Raw genomic sequence first — 24,551 nt, 5'->3', positions numbered from 1 at the left:
GTCTTACGTGATCTGACTGGAACTTCGTTAAAAGTAAAGTTCATTCACGCTTTCTTAATCTTAGGATCACAAGGATCTGGATCTCCTGAGGAATCCTCAGAGGCATTTCTGTCATTTTGTTGCTGGAGTAATCCTGTATTTGCATACTACATGACATGTGTGAATTGGTGGGCGGGGCTAAAGAGGCAATGATGTAGAAGTAGGCATTGATCTTCTTCTGCAGAGGCGGTCTTTCGTTGCACTATGACGTAATAATGTGACAAAATCCAAAACGAGTCGTTTTCTGAGCTTGCTTTCAATAAAAGCTGTTTTTGGACTAATGACGAAGTTTTGAGTTCTGAAACGTACAGGATATTTTTATAGTACATTGACCACTTATGTCAAAAGATCAAGGAAAATTTGATTTCTCAATTCATGACCCCATCCAAATACTATAAATGTAAGCTGTATTACAAACAAAAAGTCACAAATAACTGCTTACCAGACTCAACCTGTCATATGCCCCTGGGAAAACAGTTTTTTCCCCTTGGATTTTAAATCCATGACACTTAATTACACATTTGTGAGAAAGACATTGGTGATATACACAGACTACTAATTAATAACACAGTGATCAGATTAAGCCACAGTATCCAACCCAGATCAGAGAGATTGACACCTGACCGTATGACTGTGAGATCTCCAGTGGCACAGGCCTTACAAAACTGTGTCAGTTAAACACGTTCATGGCACGTGCCAATACAGCCAGAAACAGATTACGTTCATTTAAAGTGAAGAACTTCACAGTCTCTCCAACTGGCAGAATAAAACAGACTTTCATATAATGTTTTACAACATGAATGATTCCTAATGATTTTTTTATAATTTCTTTGATTATATATTTTTTAAAATCCTATCTCAAAGTATAAGCAACAGTATCAGTGATATTTAAGCACCATTAATAAGAGAGAAATCAAATACTAAATACATAGCTACACTGTTCCATTCTCTAGCTGAGGATAAACCCACCAGACACCTCTTTAAGCAGAACATATGTGTGAGACTTAAGTACTAGCAATTAGAATATTTGGAAGGTCCAAAATGCTTCCTGTTACTGTTTTTACTCCTCATGCTTAGTTACTTCCATGTGGTCGAGTCAGGCAGTAAAAGCATTGATTTTTAGGCTATCAATGTCCTATTATACCTTCAACACAACAACAGTGTTAACAGATCATTTGGAGTTGCAGAATTTGTGCTTACATAGAAAAAACTCAAACATTACAGATTTTATTTGCACACATACCATTTAAAAAGTTTAGGGTCTGTAATTTTTTGTTCTATTTTATCTCATGCTCACCAAGGCTGTTATTTGAGTAAAAACACAGTAAAATATATATATGAATATGAGTCATTCCACGAAACTGGTACGATTTGAGTGCCTCTGACCTTTTTCAGTGTATTTTATCTATAGGGTCACCAAAATATATTTTTAAAAGCTTTTTGTATTAATTGAAATGTCTCCTTTAATAATGTTTAAAAACATGACATTACATACATTTTATCTTCATATTAGAAATTATATTGTTTTTTTCAGTTGACACCACCTATTTTGTCATGTCCCTCAAGGCCTTCTATGAAAGTATACTTGGGATTTGAATAATAAAAAGGGAAAAAGTCCATTAATTTTGCCATTCCCATAAATATCCATCTGTGCTTTTTTGCTGGTAATGTTTTTTGTTAATAAGTAAATTCATGATTATTCATTAAAATCACATAATTTAGTTCCACCCCTCAACCCCATTACATAAACCATTCTCCCCCTATAAAAATAATGAACTGATACTTATGTGACATCATTAATAGGAAGTGACATCATAGAAGTCTTCTGAACAACATTGTGAGCAGACACAGGCAAGTTACCACCTTCTTTAATAATTATAACTAAATTATGTTGTGAAATTGTGTTTGTCAAGCTTAACGATTCAACACTGTTACATCAATTAAAGATAGAAAACTATTACTTGTGAAAATTATCTTTGTTATTTCAACATTATTCATGATTTCTTAATATCATGCATCCCATGCGCTCTCCATTTATTCACTAGATTTAGAGCAGTTGCCAATTTGGGCAAAAAATCAGTCAACCTCGTCGCACCTACATTTTTATTATTATTTTTTTGTAAAGGTTATGAAAAAGTAATTTAATATTAGTTGAATTCTGTCTGAAATGTTCCGAGCAATCATAAGAATACTGATTTTAGTTCAAATTCTGAAGTTAAGCCTTTGATAAAAAATGAGGTTGCTGTCACAAAAAGTGCCCATTTCAGGCTTTAGAATTGCAAAGGTGGGAGATTTTATGTAACTTTTATATTTGCAATTACTGAATTAGTGTGAGGGACATCTGATTAATAGGAAAATGTTGATTTTATCACAAATACATTTTATAATAATATTCAGAGAGCTCCTATAGTGTCCATAACTTAAAATAATGACCAATAATAATAGGAATTTGATGCCTGAGATGAGAAAATATGTTTTTCTGGAAGTTAAATATGTCATTAATGTTGTGGGGTGTTCAGAAAAGTAATACATTTTGGCAAAAAAAAAAAAAAAATCTAAAAATGTGTAAGTCCAAATCGTACCGGTTTCGTGGAATGACTATATATATATATATATATATATATATATATATATATATATAATATTATTAAAAAAAAAAAATATATATATATATATATATATATATATATATATATATATATTATATATATTTTTTAATAATATTATACACTGGAGGAAAAAAAAATATATATATATATATATATATATATATATATATATATATATATATATATATTTTTTTTTTTTTTTTTTTTTTTTTTTTTCCCTCCAGTGTATAATATTATTAAAATATATATATATATATATATTTTTTTTTTTTTTTTTTTTTTTTTTTTTTTCCCTCCAGTGATCCAGGATTTATCCAGGAGGTGAGTTACACCAGTTTCAATTGGTTAGTTCCTAATAGAATAGTCTCAGTTTTTAATTGACAAGCAGGCACATGGCAGAGGTGTACTGCAGCTGGAGCTCACGCTGTTTGGCACCGATGGTGGTCAGGTGGCCTACAAACAGACCTGAGCGGGTACACTGGCACAGAATTGGAAGTTCACTGGGTTCACTCCAGCCTTGGAACTTAGAGCCAAGTGGGCCACTCCAGTAAATAATGTCTACTCTCTCTTTCTCACTTTCTAAACAGAGAGCTGACTGCATCTAGAGCAAATATTAATTGGAAGAAGCAAAACCAGACTGCAAGACTGCTAGATAAACAGATGCTTAATTATGGGATAGTTGAAATAAATATTTTACATTCTTTCCGGTGCCTTGGGGCCTTGAGCAATACACTTATAGCTGAAATGTGGATAATACCATGCATCAATTCATATTGTCTCTAGTAAAGCAAAGTCCAGTGTAGCAGTGCTTATACAGAAATGAGTACTTGATGACCATGTGAAATTATTGTACAGACATTCAGATGCTCTTGATTCCATTGAAGCACAAGATGTTCTTTTGGATCATTCTCAAATCATGCTGGAAAACATGAACATTAGGTTTCATACAATCTTGTGGAGCTCATACAGCTCAAGTGCATTAATTAAACAAAAGATGGGGACAAATTAAATACTAAGAAATATACCAATTCATGCCAATTTTTCTTCAATATTTTCAAAAATAGTAGCATTTGACTCAAAAAAATGCAAATCGATGTTATCCAGCATGATGCTTAGATAGAAGCATCTGACCTTTGGGCGCACAGTCAAAAAATATGCTTACGATTATTTGATTATCTTTTTTATGTCATGAAACAAATAAGATTCAGCTCTATTTATGCATTAATTAAGATTCTGCTCTAAGTTACTAATCAAAAGTAGGCATATTTTTGACTCCAAAAGGTAAGATTCTAAGACTCCCACTGGAGCTCAATGTTTTCAAATATGTGTAGCCTACACTATAACAATTAAACAAGGATTACAGAAGGAAGTATTGCATGTCACACTGCAGGACACCGCTCTCACTGCTTGACATCATGTCAGCTACCTATATATACACAAGAAAAAACAGGTGCACCCTTCCGATTAATACTGTATGTCAAGCAAACACAAGCACAGAGAGAAAGGCTGAGCTTTCTCTCAACACACACCGCGCTCCATACGTACATCGACTCAGTAGAAAACACACATCCGCACTGCGAGCGCGAGTGGACAGCGCCGTGGTGCTGAAAACACCGCGCGGAGCTTCCATGGCAACCGCAATCGCGCAAATATAGTTGTCGCGTTAATGTTTAACGTCTGACCTATTCGACAGCACGCATTAAAACGTGTAGTAATCTCTGGTAAACGGCAGCTGATGGGATTTTTAGCGAAGATGGCGCCCACAGCTAACCCAACCCACCAGAGCCTCACAGAATGACCATAACTGAGGCAAAATACTACAGACACACACGGCGCGAGCGACGAAAACCTCCGAGGCGCGTGACATTGACCTCTCTGGTGGTTAACCCGGGTATTTTGTCCGGGCCCCTCTCAACAATAGCCTAATATTGACAGTCTACGTAAGCAGACGTATTACATTTCAGGAGACAGTCATGCTGAAAATGACAGGGAGCGTTTTAAAGAGACAAATGCAGCCATCATTCACAAGCCCGTGACTGCAGCACTGCGAGCCCGCATACACTCCTTAAGATAAAGGTTCTCAGTGAGGCCATTGTAGAACCGTTTTAGGTTCCCAAGTGAACAATTCTGAAAAGAACCATTTTTACTGTGAAGAATCTAAAGAACCCTTTTCCACTATAAAGAACCTTTTGTGGAATGGAATGTTAAAGGTTCTCCATGGATACCAATTAAGAACCATTATTTTAGAGTGTAGAGCCCTCCAGCCCGCACGGCCCCTATTAAGGGTGCTGAACACAATCAGCATGGCTTACTTCAGCATGGACTGCTCTTTCTCCTCCTCTTTCTTCTGTCGGTCCATGACCGAGAGGATGATCTTCCTCTCCTCCTCGGTGAGGTGGCTCAGATCCGGCATGTCCGGCGGAGCAGGAGCCGCAGGGGATGCGGCCGGGGCCCCCCGAGCTGACATTTTCAGGTGTAGCTGCTGCTGAAAGAGCAATGGATGAACATTAAATGCATCTGCAGAGAATCCATGCAGCCTACACGTGTGCTCTTGCTATAGACCGTCTGTGTTTATAGGATACATAACTGTATTGATCCTGCTCTTAACAGTGATGCCAATGAAGAACCTTTCAGTGAACAGTGCTTAAAAAAAAATATATTTTTAAGAGTATAGTATATAGGCTATATATGTATAGTATATAATCTAAATGTCATTATGGCCTGATACTGAAGGCGGTATGTTTTATGACAACACATTAGCTCTTCCATGAAGCACAGCCGGTGTATGTGAATGGTAGATGTTGTACATTACTAACGTTAAACGATATAACACCGTGACAGCATGGGGAACGCTTGTAGTACGGTTCACAATGTAGCTTGTCACGCTGGCTCATAAAAACAAGCATCATCTGAGAATAAGGTGTAAAACCCTTGGGGCTTCTCGAGTTTCATGCCGGTTTCCGGGAGCCGAGGGCATCCCGAGCATGCTTGTCGAGTGTGTTTGGAAAGAAAACGAGTGCTTGCCTTTTATTTCGCAATCATGGTGAATGCAGTCTAACCCATGGCTGCGGCTGCGAATGGAGAGCTCTCGCGCATCGTCCAATGGCAGGGCGCGCGATCTCTTATTGCGGTTATCGGCGTCCTCGCTCGCAACCTTCCCCGAGATTCCCTCCTGGTTGCTGCTACTAACTCCAAGAGATTTCTTGAATGCACAAAAATGGATGCGGTAGGGGAAACGGTCTGATAGGAGAGCGAGGCGGAGCGACGGTCTTACGTAGGATGAAGATCAGATGGTCCAGTCTCGCGGGCGGGGGCAGCGGAAGTGCGCGCGCCCGGACACATTCATACATTCATTGACAGGAGGCGCGAGAGGAGCAGGAGCTGTGATGTAGGCTATGGTCATCACTCAGAGTTTTTATGATTCATGTCTCAGATAGAAATGGATTAAATAGTCTTTCTATTAGTTTAAATTCATTTTTTCCCCTCAGACCTCTTTAAGAAGCATGTTAGTAGGCTATAACTTAGGCTACTTCACTGCATCAAATTATTCACTTGTTCTTGGAAGACCATTATGAACCCGAAACTAAAAATTAATTGAGTGGCACATTATAATTACACCATATTAAATTAAATATCAACATACACTCTCATTAAAATTGGACATCAGTTAGTCAATAGGCCATTTTACAATAAGCCTATTTTAGTAGAACAAATAATGTTTTGTTTTTTCAGTAAGAACACATTCAGTTGAAAAAAGTAGATACATTTCTGTAACAGTAAATACAGTAAATAGTAAATACATTTCTGATATTCTAATTTCTAATTCAAATAAATGTTGTTCTTTTAAACTTTGTATTAATCAAAGCATCCTCAAAAAATGTATCATGGTTTCCACAAAAATATTATGTGACATTCGATATCAGCATATTAGAATGATTTCTGAAGGATCATGTGACCCTGAAGACTGGAGTAATGAAGCTGAAAATTCAGCTTTGACACGCAGGAATAAATTACTTTTTAAAATATATTACAGTAGAAAACACTTATTTTAAATTTTATTATTATTGGTTGATCAAATAAAGAGATTTCTTTCAAAAACATTAAAAAATCTTATCAACCCCAAACTTTTGTATGGTATCATACAATTTAAACAATATTAGCTCACTGAATTAATAAAATAAGAAATAATGCAATCATACCATGCAAGTTTCATGATTGACACTGATCAAGATATTTGGTGACTTGCCTGTGCCATTCATTTCTTTACCACCTGCATTACCACCATTAATTGCTTTACCACCTAAACCAAGACCAAGACTTTGAGGGGTTGAGACCAAGACCAAGGCAGGGCGAGACAGAGTCTAGACCAAAACCAAAATTAAAATCATATTTGCAATAGTGCTCATATTTGTGAAAACAGCTCTCTTGCTCTCGTGATATTGCTTAATTACATCTTATGTTGATCAATATCTCATACAAGTACTTTTTTTGCGATCACATTTCGAATTTTGTAGGCATTTGTTTTACTTTTGGTGACATTTTTGACAATCCCTTGTTGATTCTGATAAAAGAAAGAAAGAAAGAAAGAAAGAAAGAAAGAAAGAAAGAAAGAAATCAATCAATCAATCAATCAATCAATCAATCATTCAATCAATTAGAAATAAGTTTTTGATTGCATTTAAAACTGGAAGTTTTACATCCAATCACATTAATAATGTTAACAAATAAATCAGACAATGCACTGGCAATTTAGTGTTATCCCCATAGCTGTGATCTTGACCGGTCTTGAAATAAAAATGTCCTCTTAGTCTGAGACCGAGACAAGATCGAGAACAAATGCAGTCAAGACCGAAACAAGACCAAGACCTTCAAAAAATGGTCTTAAGACCGGTCTCGAGTACTATTACCAACAGATAGATACAGTAATCAATGATTACTGACAATGCTTTTTATAAGCAAAAGAGATGTACAGACATGAATTCTCTCAACATGAGGTTCATATAAACAGGATGTTTTTAAAGAAGTTCATAGGCGTATCTGGTTATTAGCTTTCCAGCTTGTTCTTCTCTCCATTATCATCAATTAAGTGAAATAAATACCACTTTAGTTTTCAGCTTAAATTCAAAGGTATGTACAATTTATAGCCTAATTGTACTGTATATAAAACTAAACATTGAATCATAATCCTTTAGGCCAAAACGCGTTTATGGTCACAGGAAATATACATTTTCTAAAATATGACCAAATCTGATGTATATTGGATCTAAGAGTTTTTTTTTTTTCTTTCAGATTTATTTATTTGTTTGTGTATTCATTTATTATTCATTCGTTTATGAGTAACTTAAATTGCCCGTAGGATAGGTGGCGTATTACAATAGCCTACCCTATTTGTAGTACATTTACTATATACTAATACATTTACTATTAATGTATAAATAGTAGGTTGCACATATAATGTAATAAGATAAATATAGTCGCTCACGCATCATCTCAAAACAAAACTCACATGCACAGATTTGTAGAGCCTGTGGAGAGGTCTGATCTCTGAATGGCGTCATATAATATGTGTTGGAGATCCGCCGTTGCGATGCATGTTGCTCCGCCCACTGACATGCGTCATCACGCTCTGTTATTTACCTTCTCCCTCAGTGGAGAGGAGTGGAGGTCAGTCGTTGAAAGAAATGATAGCGCTCAATAATGGCCCTGCGGTGGCTGTTGAATGTAATAGGGGCATTGGTTACTTGATGTTTTTTCTTTACTAACAGGGTTAGTGTGTCGCTGTCTGCACTCACAGTGTTTTTGCTGCTTCTTGCGCGCTCAGGGTGTCCGTCTTTAGTACGTAAACAAACATGACTGCTACCATTTCCAGGCAGAGACATGCTGCAGTCGCTGCAGACTCCTCTGGTTCTTCTTTTTCCATTACAGCAAGCCTCCTGCGACTCTCTAAACACATCAAATATGAGAATCTTGCAGCTGGACTCAGTGGGGGTGTTATTTCTACAATGGTCTTACACCCCCTGGATCTGATCAAAATCAGGTTTGCAGGTAAGTACTTTCATCTTATATAATATTGCAGAGAGTGTGTCTCAAAACCTATAGAGCTGCCTACCTAGACAGCATGTTAGGGCATTATTAGATGCATTAATGGCAAAAAAAAAAAAAAGTCTAGGAAAGCGTTTTAATTTAAATTACAAAATAACACAATAACTCATATATTAAAAATGGAAAAAAAATGCACTCTAAGAAAACGAAAATAATATAAATAAATTATATAATTATATGAAATGTATTGTAAATGTGTACATTTTTTGGTCATTATTATATCTAAAAACTTTAGGAACAGAGAACAAGGCATTTGCCTTGTAAAGTTTTTACTGAATAATAAAATTAATTATTTTTAAATGGGATTATCATTATTCCAATCATTTCTGATAAATGAATGATATTTTTAAAATGTTAAAATTGGCATTAATCAGAATTTTTGATAGTCTTTTCTTCCCCATTGTGATGTACATCTGGGTGAAAAAACTTCTCGAACAAGAAAAAAATGCAGGGCGGGACTAGATTTTGTTCATGAGAAATTGATTGGGTCATTGTGGTTTGCTGTTACTGTGATCTCATGTGATTGACAGGTTGTCCCACCCTCATGCCATAAACGCTTCATCTGAGAATAAATGTCATTGCAAGTGGGAGGGGAAGTTATTTTGATTAAAGATTACAAAAGCATATGAATTAAAAAAATAATAATAATGATGTGCACAGATTAATTATTTACAATAAATAATGCAGTATTCCAAAACAAGAAAAGAGTATTTGATTTTCATGGTTATTGTAACCCAATTGTTATTGTCATTGGGAATAAATGATCTGTTGATCCAGTTTCACAATCTCCAAAAGCATGTTGTTTTCATGCTCACTAGGTTTTGAGACACAGCCAAAAACATTAGAAAAACAAACACAGACACAGAGGATACAACACAGGTAGTTGTACTTTTGCACTGGCCTCAGTGCCTTTTAAGTATATTTTTAGATTATATGTAAGCAGAAGTGGGAGTGTGTCATCCCTCCCCCACTGTTTCTTACTCTTTCCAGTAAGTGATGGTCTGCAAATGCGACCCCAATATGATGGCATGGTGCACTGCATGAAGACCATCTGGAAGCTGGAAGGAATTAGAGGTCTCTATCAGGGTGTGACCCCCAACATCTGGGGGGCTGGGGCATCATGGGGCCTGTACTTCCTCTTGTAAGTAGTCGAAGTTGTGTTAAAAAGGGAAGCGCAGAATTTCCTGTTTGAAGGAATTTCCTGTTTGAATCTACCTCTAAACCCAGTTTTAAACATAACGTCTGTATTCAATACCATTCAAAAGTTTATCATTTAAAAAAAAAAAATGTATCAGGAAATATGCATTGATTTGATCAAAAGTGACAGTAAATACATTTATAATGGTACAAAAGATTTCTATTTCAAATGTTGTTCTTAAAGAATTCTAAAAAAAAAAATGTATTGCATTTTCCACAAATATATATATATATATATATATATATATATATATATATATATATATATATAGAATGATTTTGAAGGATCATATGACACTGAAGACTGGAGTAATGACGCTGAAAATTCTGCTTAGGAATAAATTACATTTTAAAAATATATTTAAATAGAAAACTATTATTTTATATTGTAATAATATTTCACAATATTTCTGTTTTAATGTATTTTAATCAAATAAATGCTGCCTTTGTGAGCATGAAAGCCTGTAAAAAACTTAAAAAAAAAACTTACCTACCAAAACTTTTGAACAGTAGTGTAAATGGCATTGATATTGAATATTATAATTTATTAAAATAATAGAAGTAAACTTTTTTTTTTTAAAAGACATCAGGTTCACAGGCCAAAAAAAGCAGCACCCAATAGTTCTGTGTCAGTTGATACTGCACGAGTTATGAAGATACTCCACAAAGTTATCTGACCTAATTTCAGATCAGGATCACTGGCAAACAAAGTGTGCGTGTGCGAAAACATTATACGGGTAGCAACACTGAAATAAAAGTAGCAAGAGCCTTGTTGATTTGCTCTTTGTCCTTCAAAGATAAGTACACTGTAATATTAAGAGGTACTTTTCTTCTAACATTTTGTTTATATAATCAGTCATGGTGTGCAAGAAAATTTCTCAGGAGGTAAAATCAGGACCATAACAATAAATCTGAAAAGATTTAGCTCCACAATCTTATATCCAGCAGGAGTTTAAATACAGCAGCATTAACCTAAAAATAAAACTGATGTGATGATTTCTTTAAGTCATACAGTGAGTAAAATATGACAATTTTAGTTTTTCCATTAATGTAAGCCTACCCTCACTAAAATCCCCATGATGATTCAATAACAATTATATAAAGGATGGTCATTTTACAGCACTGTAATGCACTGTACAATAGACATCCATGGTGCTGTATGGCTCTCAGGAACATAATGTGGTCCTTTTTCATCTTCCCACAGTTATAATGCTATTAAAGCGTACACACAGGAGGGACGACAAACAGAGCTGAGTGCTGGCGAACACCTGGTGTCTGCAGCAGAGGCGGGTCAGTATGAGAAAAGAGCCACCTGTGAGCTTGACAAAACTAAACACAGATAAATCTGTAGCTCAGTATATTACCACTGGGACAACTTGAATGTTAGAGGCCTTGGAGACTGTGTGTTCTTCTGTGCTAGCTGGGTCATTCCTGTTATGCCCGACTTTTTGGCTGTGCTGTCCACTCTGTAACTATACCAACTGTGAAATGAGTATGAAAATATATACCAGGCTTTATACCAGATCAAACCCGAACACTTAAACTTTATTAATTATTACTTGATTTTTACACAATGATAAGAAAACAAACAGGATGGAAATACCTGAAATTAGCCACTGATCATTTGAGGGGATCAAGTTCATTTTCATGCAACGTCAAGTTAGTTTTGATAGTGTTAAACACCTTTCAGTATTTTTTTGGTAATATGGTTCAATTTCGTTTTTTTATTTCTAACAGGATAAAATACTTTATTGTTATTGAGGAAGTTTAAAAGGAAATGTTACAAAATACTAACAGAATGGAAAGTGATTTCGAGGACACATACATTGATAACCAACTTAAAAAAATGATTCCCACTTTTTAAAACTTTTTAACTAGAGAAAGGAAAAATATTAAGCAGCACCTAGAATATTTCTTAAAGGGATAGTTCACCCAAAAATGAAAATTCTGTCATCATTTACTCACCCTCAAGTTGTTCCAAACCTGTATGAATTTCTGAACACAAAAGAAGATATTTCGAAGAATGTTACTTCTCTGTAACTATACCAACTGTGAAAATATATACCAGGCTTTATACCAGATCAAACCCGAACACTTAAACTTTATTAATTATTACTTGATTTTTACACAATGATAAGAAAACAAACAGGATGGAAATACCTGAAATTAGCCACTGATCATTTGAGGGGATCAAGTTCATTTTAATGCAACATCAAGTTAGTTTTGATAGTGTTAAACACCTTTCAATATTTTTTGGTAATATGGTTCAATTTTGATTTTTATTTCTAACAGGATGGAATATTTTATTGACATAAATAAGATAATACCATAAATCTTTAAATCTACTTCTTCCTGGAGGATATTGTCATTAATGAAGTTTAAAAGGAAATGTTACAAAATGGAGAGTGATTTTGGGTACACATAACCAACTTAAAACATTATTCCCAAAAACTTTGGTTTGAAAAATTTTTAATTAGAGAGAGGAAAAATATTAAGAAGCACCTGGAATATTTTTAAAGGGATGGTTCACCCAAATATAAAAATTCTGTCATCATTTACTCACCCTTATGTTGTTCCAAACCTGTATGAGTTTCTTTCTTCTGTTAAACACCAAAGAAGATTTTTTTTTGAAGAATGTTGGTAACCAGATAGTTGACAATAGCCATTGACTTAAAGGTGCTAAAGAGGATGTTTTGTTTTATACATTTTTGCAATATTACTTGAAACTGTCTTTACTAACTGATAAAAGACTATTTATTAGGTGCACTGAAAGGAATAATATTTATATATATCATCTGTGCACGAGGTAGGGCCTTAAAAACATCAGACAATCGTTTACGCGATCATCGCGTAAACGCTTGGCCTTCTGGCTTGTCAATCACTGCCATGACGTTCCTTGTGAGAGACGAGCGCGGCTGCACGCTCCAGTAACTTTCCACACTCCACAGGCGCCGCATGCAATGTTTTTGTCAGGACACAGGAGTAACAACTGCAGAGTTACCTGCGGTGAGTATGACATAATGAATCCACTAACACGACACAGCGAATGCCGGTGCTAAACACTCGTGTTCCAATACGAGTGTTTACGAGTTTTGGGAGGCGTTCCTTCGAAGGAGGGGGGTTGTTCTTACGCATGCTCTCATTTCAAAAACTCAGTAACAGTCTTTGGTTTCTCAGTCGACGAAAAGATCCTCTTTAGCACCTTTAAGGCAGGAACACACCAAGCCGACGGTCGGCCGTCGGGCAGTTTTTGTTCGTCGGCCGACTAAGTTTCCTCAGTGTGTTCAGCACCTTCGGCTGAAGTTGGTCCTTGTCGGCTTTTTTCCGGCTGATTCGACATGTCGGAGCTGGTCGGTCAAATCTGATCATTCTGATTGGCTGGTCAGCTACTGCCACCTGCTGGTACGCAAAGGCATTTCTTCAGGATAACTTTGGACCCAGACGCTGCCGACGTGAGCCAACCCCGCAGTCTGCTTTCGTCGCCACTAGTTCGTCGGCGTTGGCTTGGTGTGTTCCTGCTTTTACATATTATTTTTTCCTACTATGGAAGTCAAAGGCTACCGTTAACTGTTAGATTACCAATATTCTTCAAAATATATTCTTTTGTGATCAACAGAAGAAAAAACTCATACCGTTTGGAACAACTTGAGGGTTAGTAAATGATGACAGAATTTTCATTTTTGGGTGAATTATCCATTTAATAAATTGACTCTTTTGCCAAGCCGTGCCTTGAAAACGCTCCTGACCAATCCTACCTTAGCAACTGGCATTTTCTTAGTTGAGCTTTTACTCTTTTCTAATATACACTTCAATTAAACAGTTTGGAGTGAATAAGATTTTTTTGTTGTTGTTGTTGTTGTTTTGAAAGAAATTAAATAATTAATACGTTATTAATTATACATTAAATTGATCAAAAGTGATAGTAAAGACATCTATAATGTTACAAAAGATTTCCATTTCAAATAAATGCTGTTCTTTTGAATTTTCTGGTTCATCAAAGAATCCTGAAAAAATGTTTCATGGTTTCTGAAAAAAATATTAAGCGGCTGATTTCAATATGAAAATAAGAAATGTTTCTTGAGCAGCAAATCAGCATATTAGAATGATTTCTGAAGGATCATGTGACACTGAAGCAGTGGCGATAATATTTCACAATATTTCTGTATTTTTGATCAAATAAATGCTGCCTTGGTGAGCATAAAAGACTTCTATCAAAAACTTTTTTTTTTAAAATCTTACTGACCCCAAACTTTTAAACATTAGTTTATGAAGTATTTGTGTGTTTGGATTGTTTTAAAAAAAAATAAAAAATATCCAAAAATATGGTAAAACGTTGTTGCCAGTTCACTAACTTAAACTTAACATTAATTCAATTATGTATCGATTCAGGTAACAGTAGAGGAAATAGTAACTAAAGAGTTCACAGTAGCATAGTAAACAACCTTCTCTTCACTCTCGCTAACATTATCAGCTTTCAGTTGAGACATCTCTGTTTTCAGTTGACTGTGTGAAGCGTTGGCCTTGATTCTGATTTGCAGTCTCTGCAGATTTTAATCACATTAATGCGTCATTGGATTTCTTTGAAGAAATATGGGAAAAATGCTTTGCAATGTGACAGTTAATTCCATCCCAGGCAAGAATAATATGCAGTCAGTTTTACCACTTAACTAGCACATTTTACTGAAAATAATGCTGTTTCAGAGAAATCTTCAAAGCCTTCACATGGAACAGTCTGTAAAGTGTGTCCGAGTCTTAGCAAATTGCAAGTTCTTCATATAAAATGAACCTGTGTATTGACTTAATTGTATGGAAGCCTGTTTCAGCCTCAGATTAAAAAACAGTCATTGCAACTTTATATCCTGTAACTGTGACTTTATATGTCGTAATGTGACTGTTGTTTTCTATTTTAAACTTGCTTCACAATTACCTGTTTTAGTTTTTACTAAAATGGGTTGAAATGGGCTTTAATATTTGATCCTGTGTTTCAAGATAGTCATGATGGGGATATGAAAATATATTGCATAACAGGAATGACCAGCCTCAAAACTGTTTTCTATGTGGATATGTTGAAACTGACATAGGGAAAATGGAGAAGAAGCAAAACTGTGGTCTCGGCTCAAGAAGTGAAACAAGCAGATTTTTTTTCCATTGTACACCAATAAAGATTTAGGGAGAAAATTGTCTGTTGACCAACAATAACAGTACAATACAATGTTATCACTAACTAACAGGAAATTAGCACACTTTAGCTTTACAGTATTACTAAAACACATACTATATCAACTTCAGCCTGCATAAAGAATCATAATAATACAGGTCTGAATTATTATTCTGATTGGTCGCTTTTACACGTAAAAAGATCTCCAGACGACGAGTGACTTCGTTAAATGTTGGTGTGAAGGTCCCCTGTTCCATGTTTCCAGGCATTCTGACGCTTTGCCTCACCAACCCGGTCTGGGTGACAAAGACCCGGCTGGTGCTGCAGTACAATGCAGACCCGTCACGGAAGCAGTACAAGGGAATGATGGACGCCCTCGTGAAAATATACCGTCACGAGGGTATCCCGGGACTATACAGGGTACATCTACAGATTTTAAACTAACCTGAGATCTTGTTACAGGTGTAATAGAGCTTTCATGTGTGCCAATCTCAAGATTAAAGTCAACATGAAATCAAAATTTTACTTTCTTAAACCGTGTACCTGAAAGCCATACTTGAGTAAATGTACAGATACCTTACAGTGAAAATGGCGGTGCAAAACAAGAAACAATTGATTTGTCAGGGGAGCAATCACATGTTTATTTTCTAAAATTGAAATAAAACTCAACACCTCAAAATAAATCAAGGTCGATGCAACAACCTCTTAAACGTCTACAAACACCGCCTCAGTCAAACACAAGTGCTCAAAAAAAGGAATGAGTAAACCAATAAACTTCAAAAAGGTATCTTCATTATAAAAAGTAAATAAAATAATGTTAAGTAAAATTAAATAGTCAAAGCATGCTTGCATTGGACGTGCTGGTTTCGGCCTGCAGCCATGTATGAAACACAACTATGCGCAAGATATAATACCTTCAATGCCCTGTAGATGGTGATATCACTTAATTTGTAGCAGAAATAAACTGCTGCAGAAAAAGTTAGGGGCCATGCAAAATTTAAGGAGTAATTGACCCTTCGCAAAGACCCGCCCCCCTTAGTTACTGTTGCTTTGTCTGGCAAGCCATGGCGCTGTCACCCCACACACAGTGTAAAATACATTGCGGAGCAAAGAGGACACTGACGACATGTCGACAGACAAGACAAAGCAGGTTACTTATGATATTAAACAAAGTCCCAGCTTTCAAATTGTGTATTTATTTTTTTTTTTTTAGAAATTCGAACAATAAAAAACGTTTTGTGGCTCTTTAATGTGTCGTGACAGATTGCTGTAGTGTGTCAGCTCAAGCGGCTCGTTAACCAATCATCTCTTCCTACTAGTTAATTTATAAAAAGGAGAAGGAAAGACGCGGAAAGATGTAAATACACACCATTTTTCAAGTTCAAGTCCACCGAGGTAGTCTGGCTATCACCAGACCAAGCTCAATTTAAAATTGAACATTGGTCTGGGGAGTTTGCTATGTATTTCCTACTGCACAAGAGGCGTGATCAACGAGCATTAGTCACGCAATTGGATAGTCCTTCAACCAATCAGATCAACGATCCGGGTGACGTACTTTGCAGAGCGATGCGAAAACTCCAGACAGGTTTACCGTGTGTCTCAATCAGCATCGAGTGATTTTTGCAGGTTGTGCAAAAAAACATGAAAGTGATCGGTATTCACACCCACTCGAGCAATTTGTTTGCTAACTAAAGAAGTCATTCAGCATCGTCGAGAGATTAAAAGGCGACTCTGATACTGTTCTGGTTCAGTGTAAATGAACGCGGAATATAGCCGCCCTAAACTACGTCATTGTCATGACAACCAAAAAGAATTCCAGTCAGCTCAGGCGGCGCGAGATTCAAGAAACAGGGAGACGAAACATATAGAGCAAATAATAAAAATATTGTCTACCATCAAGGGGCATTTAAGTAAAAGAGTCCTGTACTCACATCGTGAAGCAAACCACCAAAATAACAGCAGAGAATCATTGTGTGTCATTAATCGCTGTTTGTAATCTTCCTATGAAGAGACTGTCGGATCAACGCTCTGCTACATTTCTCTCAGATAAGGTAAATACTTAACACAATCGGCGTCACTGTGATTGTGCATTGTTATTTTGGAGTGACGGTCGTGCGAGAGACGGGTAGATCAGAGTTTGAAAGCTGCTTGCCGTCGCTTCTCTATCGTCATCGTGTTATACCCGCCAATAGCGAGCAAGGTGGATAAGCCAGTCTGTGATTGGTTCCCGCAAAAGTGTAACAGCGCAGCAGAAGTGAATGCACGGGTTTCCAGACTGAGTTGCCGAGCGAAATCAAATCGCCGGCAGATCAGGCTGGGTTTACCCAGACTACCACCGAGGTTAATCTTCTAACTCCTGGCTGCTTTGTCGGACAAAATGGTGGACTCGGCGTTATGATTGGTTAGATCGCTTGTCAATCAAACTCCTGGCAAAGGGTCAATTTCATTACTCATCACAAATGTTTTGGAGTAAAAAGTACATTTACTTATTCAAAAATGTAGTCAAGTAGAGAGTAAAAGTTGCTAATATCTTTGATACTCATACCCCCTTTCCACCAGCATGAACCAGGTGCTAGTTCAGAGCTAGTGCTAGTGCCAGTTCGGAGTTGGTTCAACTGACGAGCCTTCTAAGAACCAGTTTGCCTTTCCACAGGCTAGAGAGCCACCACAGAGCCAGGTCTTGCGTCACTGTATACGTCTCATATTTCACAGCAAAGCTAGCGCCGCAGCGCCAAACACAAACACACCAGGCTCATTTGAGATGCATCGGCTTCTTGCAAAGCGATCGGCGCATGACATCAAAGCTCCGCGAGAACGATCCAAAAGTACAAGGAGTCGTATGTTCTACAAACGCTCCCGCGGATCCGCAGCACCCGCCGGTCCGCGCTGCTCCGATGCATCTCGAACAAGCCTTCTATCAACAATCGCGGATGTTTCACTACTGTTGATGCTCATGGCTTTGCGAACCTACATCGGCATCCAAACACGGCTCGCCGTAATTTGTATATAGACGGAGATTACGATCGAGCTGCTATTAGCTCGATTAGCTGCTATTTCAAAAATGGCGGTCACAAGTTTCTTGTTGGTCACGGTAACCCTGCCCCCAGCCCCTGACGCAAGCGGTTCTTACTTCTAGCCCAGCAATGTTTTGGTGCTACTTACGAACCACTTTTTCTGGTTCGGAGCTGGTGCTTTGTGTGTCGGAAGACAAAGAACTGATTTGAAACTAGGCTCTGGCTCCGAACCAGCACTCAAACTGCCTTGGTGGAAAAGGGGTATCAGTAAAAGTAGCCAAAAAGATACTTAAGTACTAATTACATTTACTCAAATACTTTACACTGCTGTCTTAAACACATTTTGTGCACAATTCCTCTTGTGAAACAGAAGTATAACTTTAAAAAGAGTACTTATTACAGAAATAATATAATTATATAATATATATAATAAAACTGAACTGGATTTAAGGTTTTCAGACATTTAATAGCCCTAAACGGACAAACTGCTCTACAGAGCACGTTTGCTTGACTGGCTACTCTCTGCTGTCTCACACGAAGATATCTTTGTCCTGTGTTGGCCACCGTAGCTTCTCTATATTGCAATTTGCAACTTCACCACTAGATGCCGCTAAAATTTACACACTGCACCTTTAAGGCAAAGTAAAAGTAAAACTTAATTTGACATTAGTACAAATACACTCTGACATTAGTACAAATGTACTCTCTTTAAGTACACTTAAGTAGCCTTTCATTAATATTATATTATCTGCAAGTCCAGTTTTTATTATTATTATTATTTATTTATTTATTTTAAGTTGAATAACTTGACCTATTCTCATTGAAAATCATGGACCTAAAATGAGTTTCATGTTGACTTTAAATAGTGGGGAGATCCATGCTTTTACTCTCTAACATTGTAGTTCTCTGTAGGGCCACAAGAGGGTGTGATTGAACTATATTTGAAGGATTGATCCAGCTCTTAATCTGTGGTTCAAGTTAGCCCTAAATACAGTATATGCTAAATTCTTTGTGAGACACACCAAATTGTCCTAACCTTATTACATATTGTAGTAAACTTCACTCTAGTTTAATACTAGTCTAGTCTAGTTTAGTTCCTCTTAGACTGTGAGGTAACTGTGTGATTGTGGCTTTGTATGTTTGTGAGCCTCATTTTGTTGTTCTGCCATTGCAGGGATTTGTGCCTGGGCTGGTGGGGACTTCCCATGCTGCATTGCAGTTCATGACCTATGAAAGGCTAAAAAGAGAGCAGAACAAATATAAGAAGATGCCATCTGAATCCCTGCTGGTGAGGAAATAAAACCAGCCTCTTTTTTTAGGATACTCTCAAATGAAAATTATGAAGTTATTCTATACCTGTGGAATATTTTCTAGCTTATTCTGGCCAAGTACTGTCCAATTTTGACATATGACTGTAAATTGGACTGTACATTGTTTTTGACCAATAAATGGAAATTGTCCAGTCCTTCATGATAACTATAAATTATTTATAAACATTGCTAAAGCAATTTATAGCTGATTATATATTTTAGAGATGAACTTAACTGTGCACTACATTTCCATGAACTTTTCAGGTTTTAATTCATTTCAATTTTCAATAACATTTTCAGACCTGGAAATCATTTTTTAGAATGATAATAGCTAATAAAATCCCAAACTCTTGATTTCAACCAGTGTTTTGAACTATAACTTTCAATGGCACCACATACAAAGAACGATTATGTGGCATTTGACTACATTGTAACCTTTAGAAAGAGAGGTTTATGTATACTGGAACCAGTAATGATCTTTGGTTCCTGGATGTGAGTCAGTCTCTCCTTCCTGTCTGTCTCTGCTTCAGTCTCCACTGGAATACATCACCATGGCAGCCATTTCCAAAATATTTGCTGTAGCAGTAACCTACCCATATCAGGTGGTGCGCGCTCGCCTGCAGGACCAGCACAACAACTACAGTGGAATCGTGGATGTCATCAGGAGAACGTGGAGGTATGAAATTACATGGCACATAAACTCTCCTCAAACTCCATCACAGAGAGCATTTAGGGATTGCCTTTACCAATATACCCTACCTCGTCTCAGGGAAAACATGTAACATATGGTAAAAAGAAATTGGAACAGTTTGTTTGGGAAAAAAATCATTCACAATTCTTTTGGATCCCTGCTAGTGATGAAATAAAACCAGCCTTACGTTTTCAGGGTACATCAGGTAAATAAAATAGGAGGAAGAAACAGCACAGCATGGCTTTTATATCTCAAAACTTGGATCAAATGAACATTTTTCAGTACCTCTGGTAGAATATGAAGCTTATTGTGGCCAAGTACTGCCCAATTTTGATGAAAGTTTTATATAGCTGAAATTGTGCTGTAAATTGTCATGTATGCCCACCGTTTTTAACCAATAAATGAAGGACTGGAACGTTTCAATGAGGCAACACTTTAATTTAGGGTTCAATTCTCACTATTAACTAGTTGCTTATTAGCTTGCATATTACTAGGATATTGTTAGGATAGGATATTGCTGTTTATTAGTTCTTATAAAGCAAATTATATGCCTTATTCTTCATGACCTTATTCTACATCCCTTAAAGGTGCCCTCGAATGAAAAATTGAATTTATCTTGGCATAGTCAAATAACAAGAATTCAGTACATGGAAATGACATACAGTGAGTCTCAAACTCCATTGTTTCCTCCTTCTTATATAAATCTCATTTGTTTAAAAGACCTTCGAAGAACAGGCGAATCTCAACATAACACCGACTGTTACGTAACAGTCGGGGTGTACGCCCCAATATTTGCATATGCCAGCCCATGTTCCCAACATTATGAAAGGCATTAGACAAGGGCAGCCAGTAACGTCTGGATCTGCACAGGTGAATCAACAGACTAGGTAAGCAAGCAAGAACAATAGCGAAAAATGGCAGATGGAGCAATAATAACTGACATGATCCATGATATCATGATATTTTTAGTGATATTTGTAAATTGTCTTTCTAAATGTTTCGTTAGCATGTTGCTAATGTACTGTTAAATGTGGTTAAAGCTACCATCGTTTCTTACTGGAGAGCCGTCTTGTCTTCACGGAGACAAGAGCCGTCGCTATTTTCATTATTAAACACTTGCAGTCTGTATAATTCATAAACACAACTTCATTCTTTATAAATCTCTCCAACAGTGTAGCATTAGCTGTTAGCCACAGAGCACAGCCTCAAATTCATTCAGAATCAAATGTAAACAATATAACAGTATACAATACTCACATAATCCGACGCATGCATGCCGCATGCATGACGAACACTTTGTAAAGATCCATTTGAGGGTTATATTAGCTGTGTAAACTTTGTTTATGCACTGTTCAAGGCAAGCGCGAGCTCCGTGGGCGTGGAGCACGAGAATTAAAGGGCCAGTAGCCCTGAATCGGCTCATTTATAATGATGTCCCAAAATAGGCAGTTAAAAAAATCAATTAAAAAAAATCTATGGGGTATTTTGAGCTGAAACTTCACAGACACATTCAGGAGACACCTTAGACTTATATTACATCTTTTTAAAAAAAGTTCTAGGGCACCTTTAATCCTACCCAACACCTAAGCAGAAATTAGGTTTATTGAGGCAAAAGTCGTAGTTAATAGTTAGTAAATATTGAGAATTGGACCCTAATCTAAAGTGTGACCCTTCATGATAACTGGAAATAAAAACTTAAAGCTTGCTAAAGCAATTTCTAAATTCTAGATTTCTACATTAAAATATTTTAAAGTTGACCAAAATAATCTTCAGTAAGATTAAGAAGTCCCTTATGCTCACCAAGGCTGCATTTATTTGAAAAAAAAAAAAACATAATACTGTGAAATATTATATTGCAATAAAAAATAAAAAAAAATCATTGATAAATAGACAGTTCAAAAGAACATAATTTATTTGAAATAGATTTTTTATAAATGTCTTTACTGTCACTTTTGGTAATTTAATGCATTCTTTTTGAATATATATTTCTTTATTTTTTTCCCCCTTTTTTTAAATTTTGAATGGTAGTGTATATGTCTACTTCTATTTTGTGCTTGATTAATACTTATTTTGGAAACACTTTACAATAAGGTTCATTAGTTAAATATTAATTAATGTATTTACTAATATGAACTAACCATGAGCAATACATTTGTTACTGTATTTACTAATCTTCGTTAACATTAGTTAATGAAAATATGGTTGTTCATTGTTTGTTCATGTTAGTTCATAGTGCATTAACTAATGTTAACAAGATTTTAATAATGTATTAGTAAATGTTGAAATTAACATTAACAAAGATTAATAAATGCTGTAGAAGTGAAGCTCATTATTAGTTCATGTTAACTAATGAACCTTATTGTAAAGTGTTACCCTTATTTTAATACTTAAAATGGGATCATTGATTTATAAGAGTATCAATAATAAAGAAAAAGAAATAAAATAGAAAAAGAAAAAGAAAATTTACAAGAAAATTTGTTTTTTATCTAGTTTAAAATGCCAAGTTCATAGAAATGTATTCTTTATAATCGTTTGTTTCATATGATTTTGAAAAAGATTTATTGACTTGATGAAGTAACTCCAAAACTGTGGTGTAAACTTCAAGTAAAATTAATATTTTACGTACAGCTTGAATACATGTGAGCGTACACATCTTAATCTTTATTAAAAAAATATTAAATGCATTTTAAGGTAAAACATCATTACATTTTTGGGGAACCACACCACATGACATTTTATAACCTGAACTAACCTTGTATTGTCATAAAAATGTCAAATTATTAAATATTTTAAGAGGGCTTTTGAACATGGTCTGCAAGGGTCCTCCCTATGATGTAATTTCCTGTTTTAATAAAATTGCAAATCTGCATGCTGGTTTCACCATATTAAAATGAATATATATATATATATATATATATATATATATATATATATATATATATATATATATATATATATATATATATATAATTTTAAATAAAAACAAGTAAATACCATTTTTTTGAGAATTTTTTTTTTATTTGTTCTATTTTTTTTTTTTTTCATTATATCAGAACAGTTGTATCACCCTGACAATTTCTAAGTTTATGCATAACAACACCCTTTTAACCATAATTATACCTAATTGTTTAAAGATATTGCTGTTTTAAATAGCTTAATTGTAGTTAGCCACTTTGGTTACTTTAAGGTGATGTAGTTACATTGTACTTACTCAAATGAGTACTGAGTAATATTAATTAACTTCAAGTACTTACTATAGAGTTAGGGTTTGGTTTAGGGTTAGTTACTTGTAATTATGCATAATTTACAGTTATTACTATAGTAAGTACATGCAGTAACGTGTAAGTATGTCACTTTGTTAGCAGGTCTTCATATGGATTTGAGAGGACATATTATGGAACTAGCAGGAATATTGTGACTCATCTGACTTAGCTCAATATGTTTGTGTTTGCCTCTCTCTAGCAACGAGGGGATCGAGGGCTTTTACAAAGGGATGGTCCCGAACTTGGTGCGAGTCATTCCAGCGTGCTGCATCACCTTCTTGGTGTTCGAAAATGTGTCACGCTTACTTTTGGGCGAGTATCACTAAACCTTCAGGAGTCACATGTGGGACCAACACAGCGCGATATGCCAGGACTATGTATGCGTGTTAGAGACGAGCAGGAATATGAAACATTTCCTGTTTAACTTTGAACTCAACATGCAGACAAAACTAGAATTTAGCGTGTGCACTGAATGAAAAGAAGAAAATAGAGGTGCATATACATGTGAGATTTAAGAATTGTTGTATCGTTGAGTTTATTGAGAAATGTTAAGAGAGAGAATTCATATTGTATAAATATTCAACTATGAAAAAATGTGTAATTTCAACATTTGAATTGATTTCAAGTAGTCAGTGACAAGAACGGGTCTTGGAAAAGTGGATTCAAGCCATCCTGTGACAATGCAACCAAACACCGTATTCACCAAACACAAAACTTAAGAAGATGTTTGTCTTTTTTTACGATATTTTCACCTAACAGCTGCTATATTTGCTGAGCTATGCGAGAGAATGAACCCGTTTACCTTTACCCACTTAGCAGATCTCCGCTGGCTGTAGTGCCTGGGGAGAAACTCACTGGGCATGCTCAGGAAATGATGTAACGCTACAGGATAATGGTACACAGGCCTGGGAGAAATTGATATTTTACTGGAGGACAGGAGCAGATTTTAACCAGATGTGTGTATGTAGATGACATCTACTGGAAGAGAGGAACGCTTTAACTGGAATGAAAGAAGAAATATGAAAGAAAGAACTGTGTTAAGTAGCAACTGAGAGGCAATTGTGTATGTATATATAAATGTGCTATTGTCAGTGACGCACAAAGAAAAGCAGATGTATGTACAAGCCATTTTTACACATATAATAAAGGAATATACGTAACAGGCAAA

General features: G+C 35.9%; 2 protein-coding genes across 12 annotated transcripts in view; one reads left to right on the top strand and one right to left on the bottom strand.

Moving 5' to 3' along the window:
* Positions 1–6,017, bottom strand: part of rims2b (regulating synaptic membrane exocytosis 2b) — a 173,621-nt gene extending 167,604 nt beyond the window's left edge. For 3 of the 11 annotated variants that reach the window (XM_048201937.1, XM_048201938.1, XM_048201939.1), the window contains exons 1-2: positions 5,673–6,015; positions 4,961–5,130 (exon numbers count right to left, since the gene is read on the bottom strand). In XM_048201937.1, coding sequence (XP_048057894.1) covers positions 4,961–5,115 — 155 coding nt within the window. In that variant the 5' untranslated portion in view covers positions 5,116–5,130; positions 5,673–6,015. Of the gene's footprint in view, positions 1–4,960; positions 5,131–5,672 lie in introns of all 11 variants that reach the window. The other 8 variants (XM_048201935.1, XM_048201936.1, XM_048201943.1 and 5 more) reach the window with 6 other exon arrangements.
* Positions 6,018–8,277: 2,260 nt separating this feature from the next.
* Positions 8,278–24,551, top strand: slc25a32a (solute carrier family 25 member 32a). The gene is made up of 7 exons (XM_048201933.1): positions 8,278–8,693; positions 9,741–9,891; positions 11,152–11,237; positions 15,371–15,525; positions 19,294–19,407; positions 19,960–20,105; positions 23,583–24,551. The coding sequence occupies exons 1-7, from the start codon at positions 8,498–8,500 to the stop codon at positions 23,707–23,709; spliced, it is 975 nt and encodes a 324-aa protein (XP_048057890.1). The 5' UTR covers positions 8,278–8,497; the 3' UTR covers positions 23,710–24,551.

Source organism: Megalobrama amblycephala, linkage group LG9 (assembly GCF_018812025.1).
Source record: "Megalobrama amblycephala isolate DHTTF-2021 linkage group LG9, ASM1881202v1, whole genome shotgun sequence".
NCBI lineage: Eukaryota > Metazoa > Chordata > Actinopteri > Cypriniformes > Xenocyprididae > Megalobrama > Megalobrama amblycephala.
Note: the sequence above shows the minus strand (reverse complement) of the source record. Positions and strands in the feature narration are given on the sequence as shown.

Excerpts from the sequence above, each read along its gene's own strand:
- slc25a32a (XM_048201933.1), top strand. The coding sequence starts at position 8,498 with ATGACTGCTACCATTTCCAGGCAGAGACATGCTGCAGTCGCTGCAGAC. Across the intron at positions 8,694-9,740 it reads GATCAAAATCAGGTTTGCAG|TAAGTGATGGTCTGCAAATG; the intron begins GTAAGTACTTTC and ends TACTCTTTCCAG. Across the intron at positions 20,106-23,582 it reads GTCATCAGGAGAACGTGGAG|CAACGAGGGGATCGAGGGCT; the intron begins GTATGAAATTAC and ends GCCTCTCTCTAG.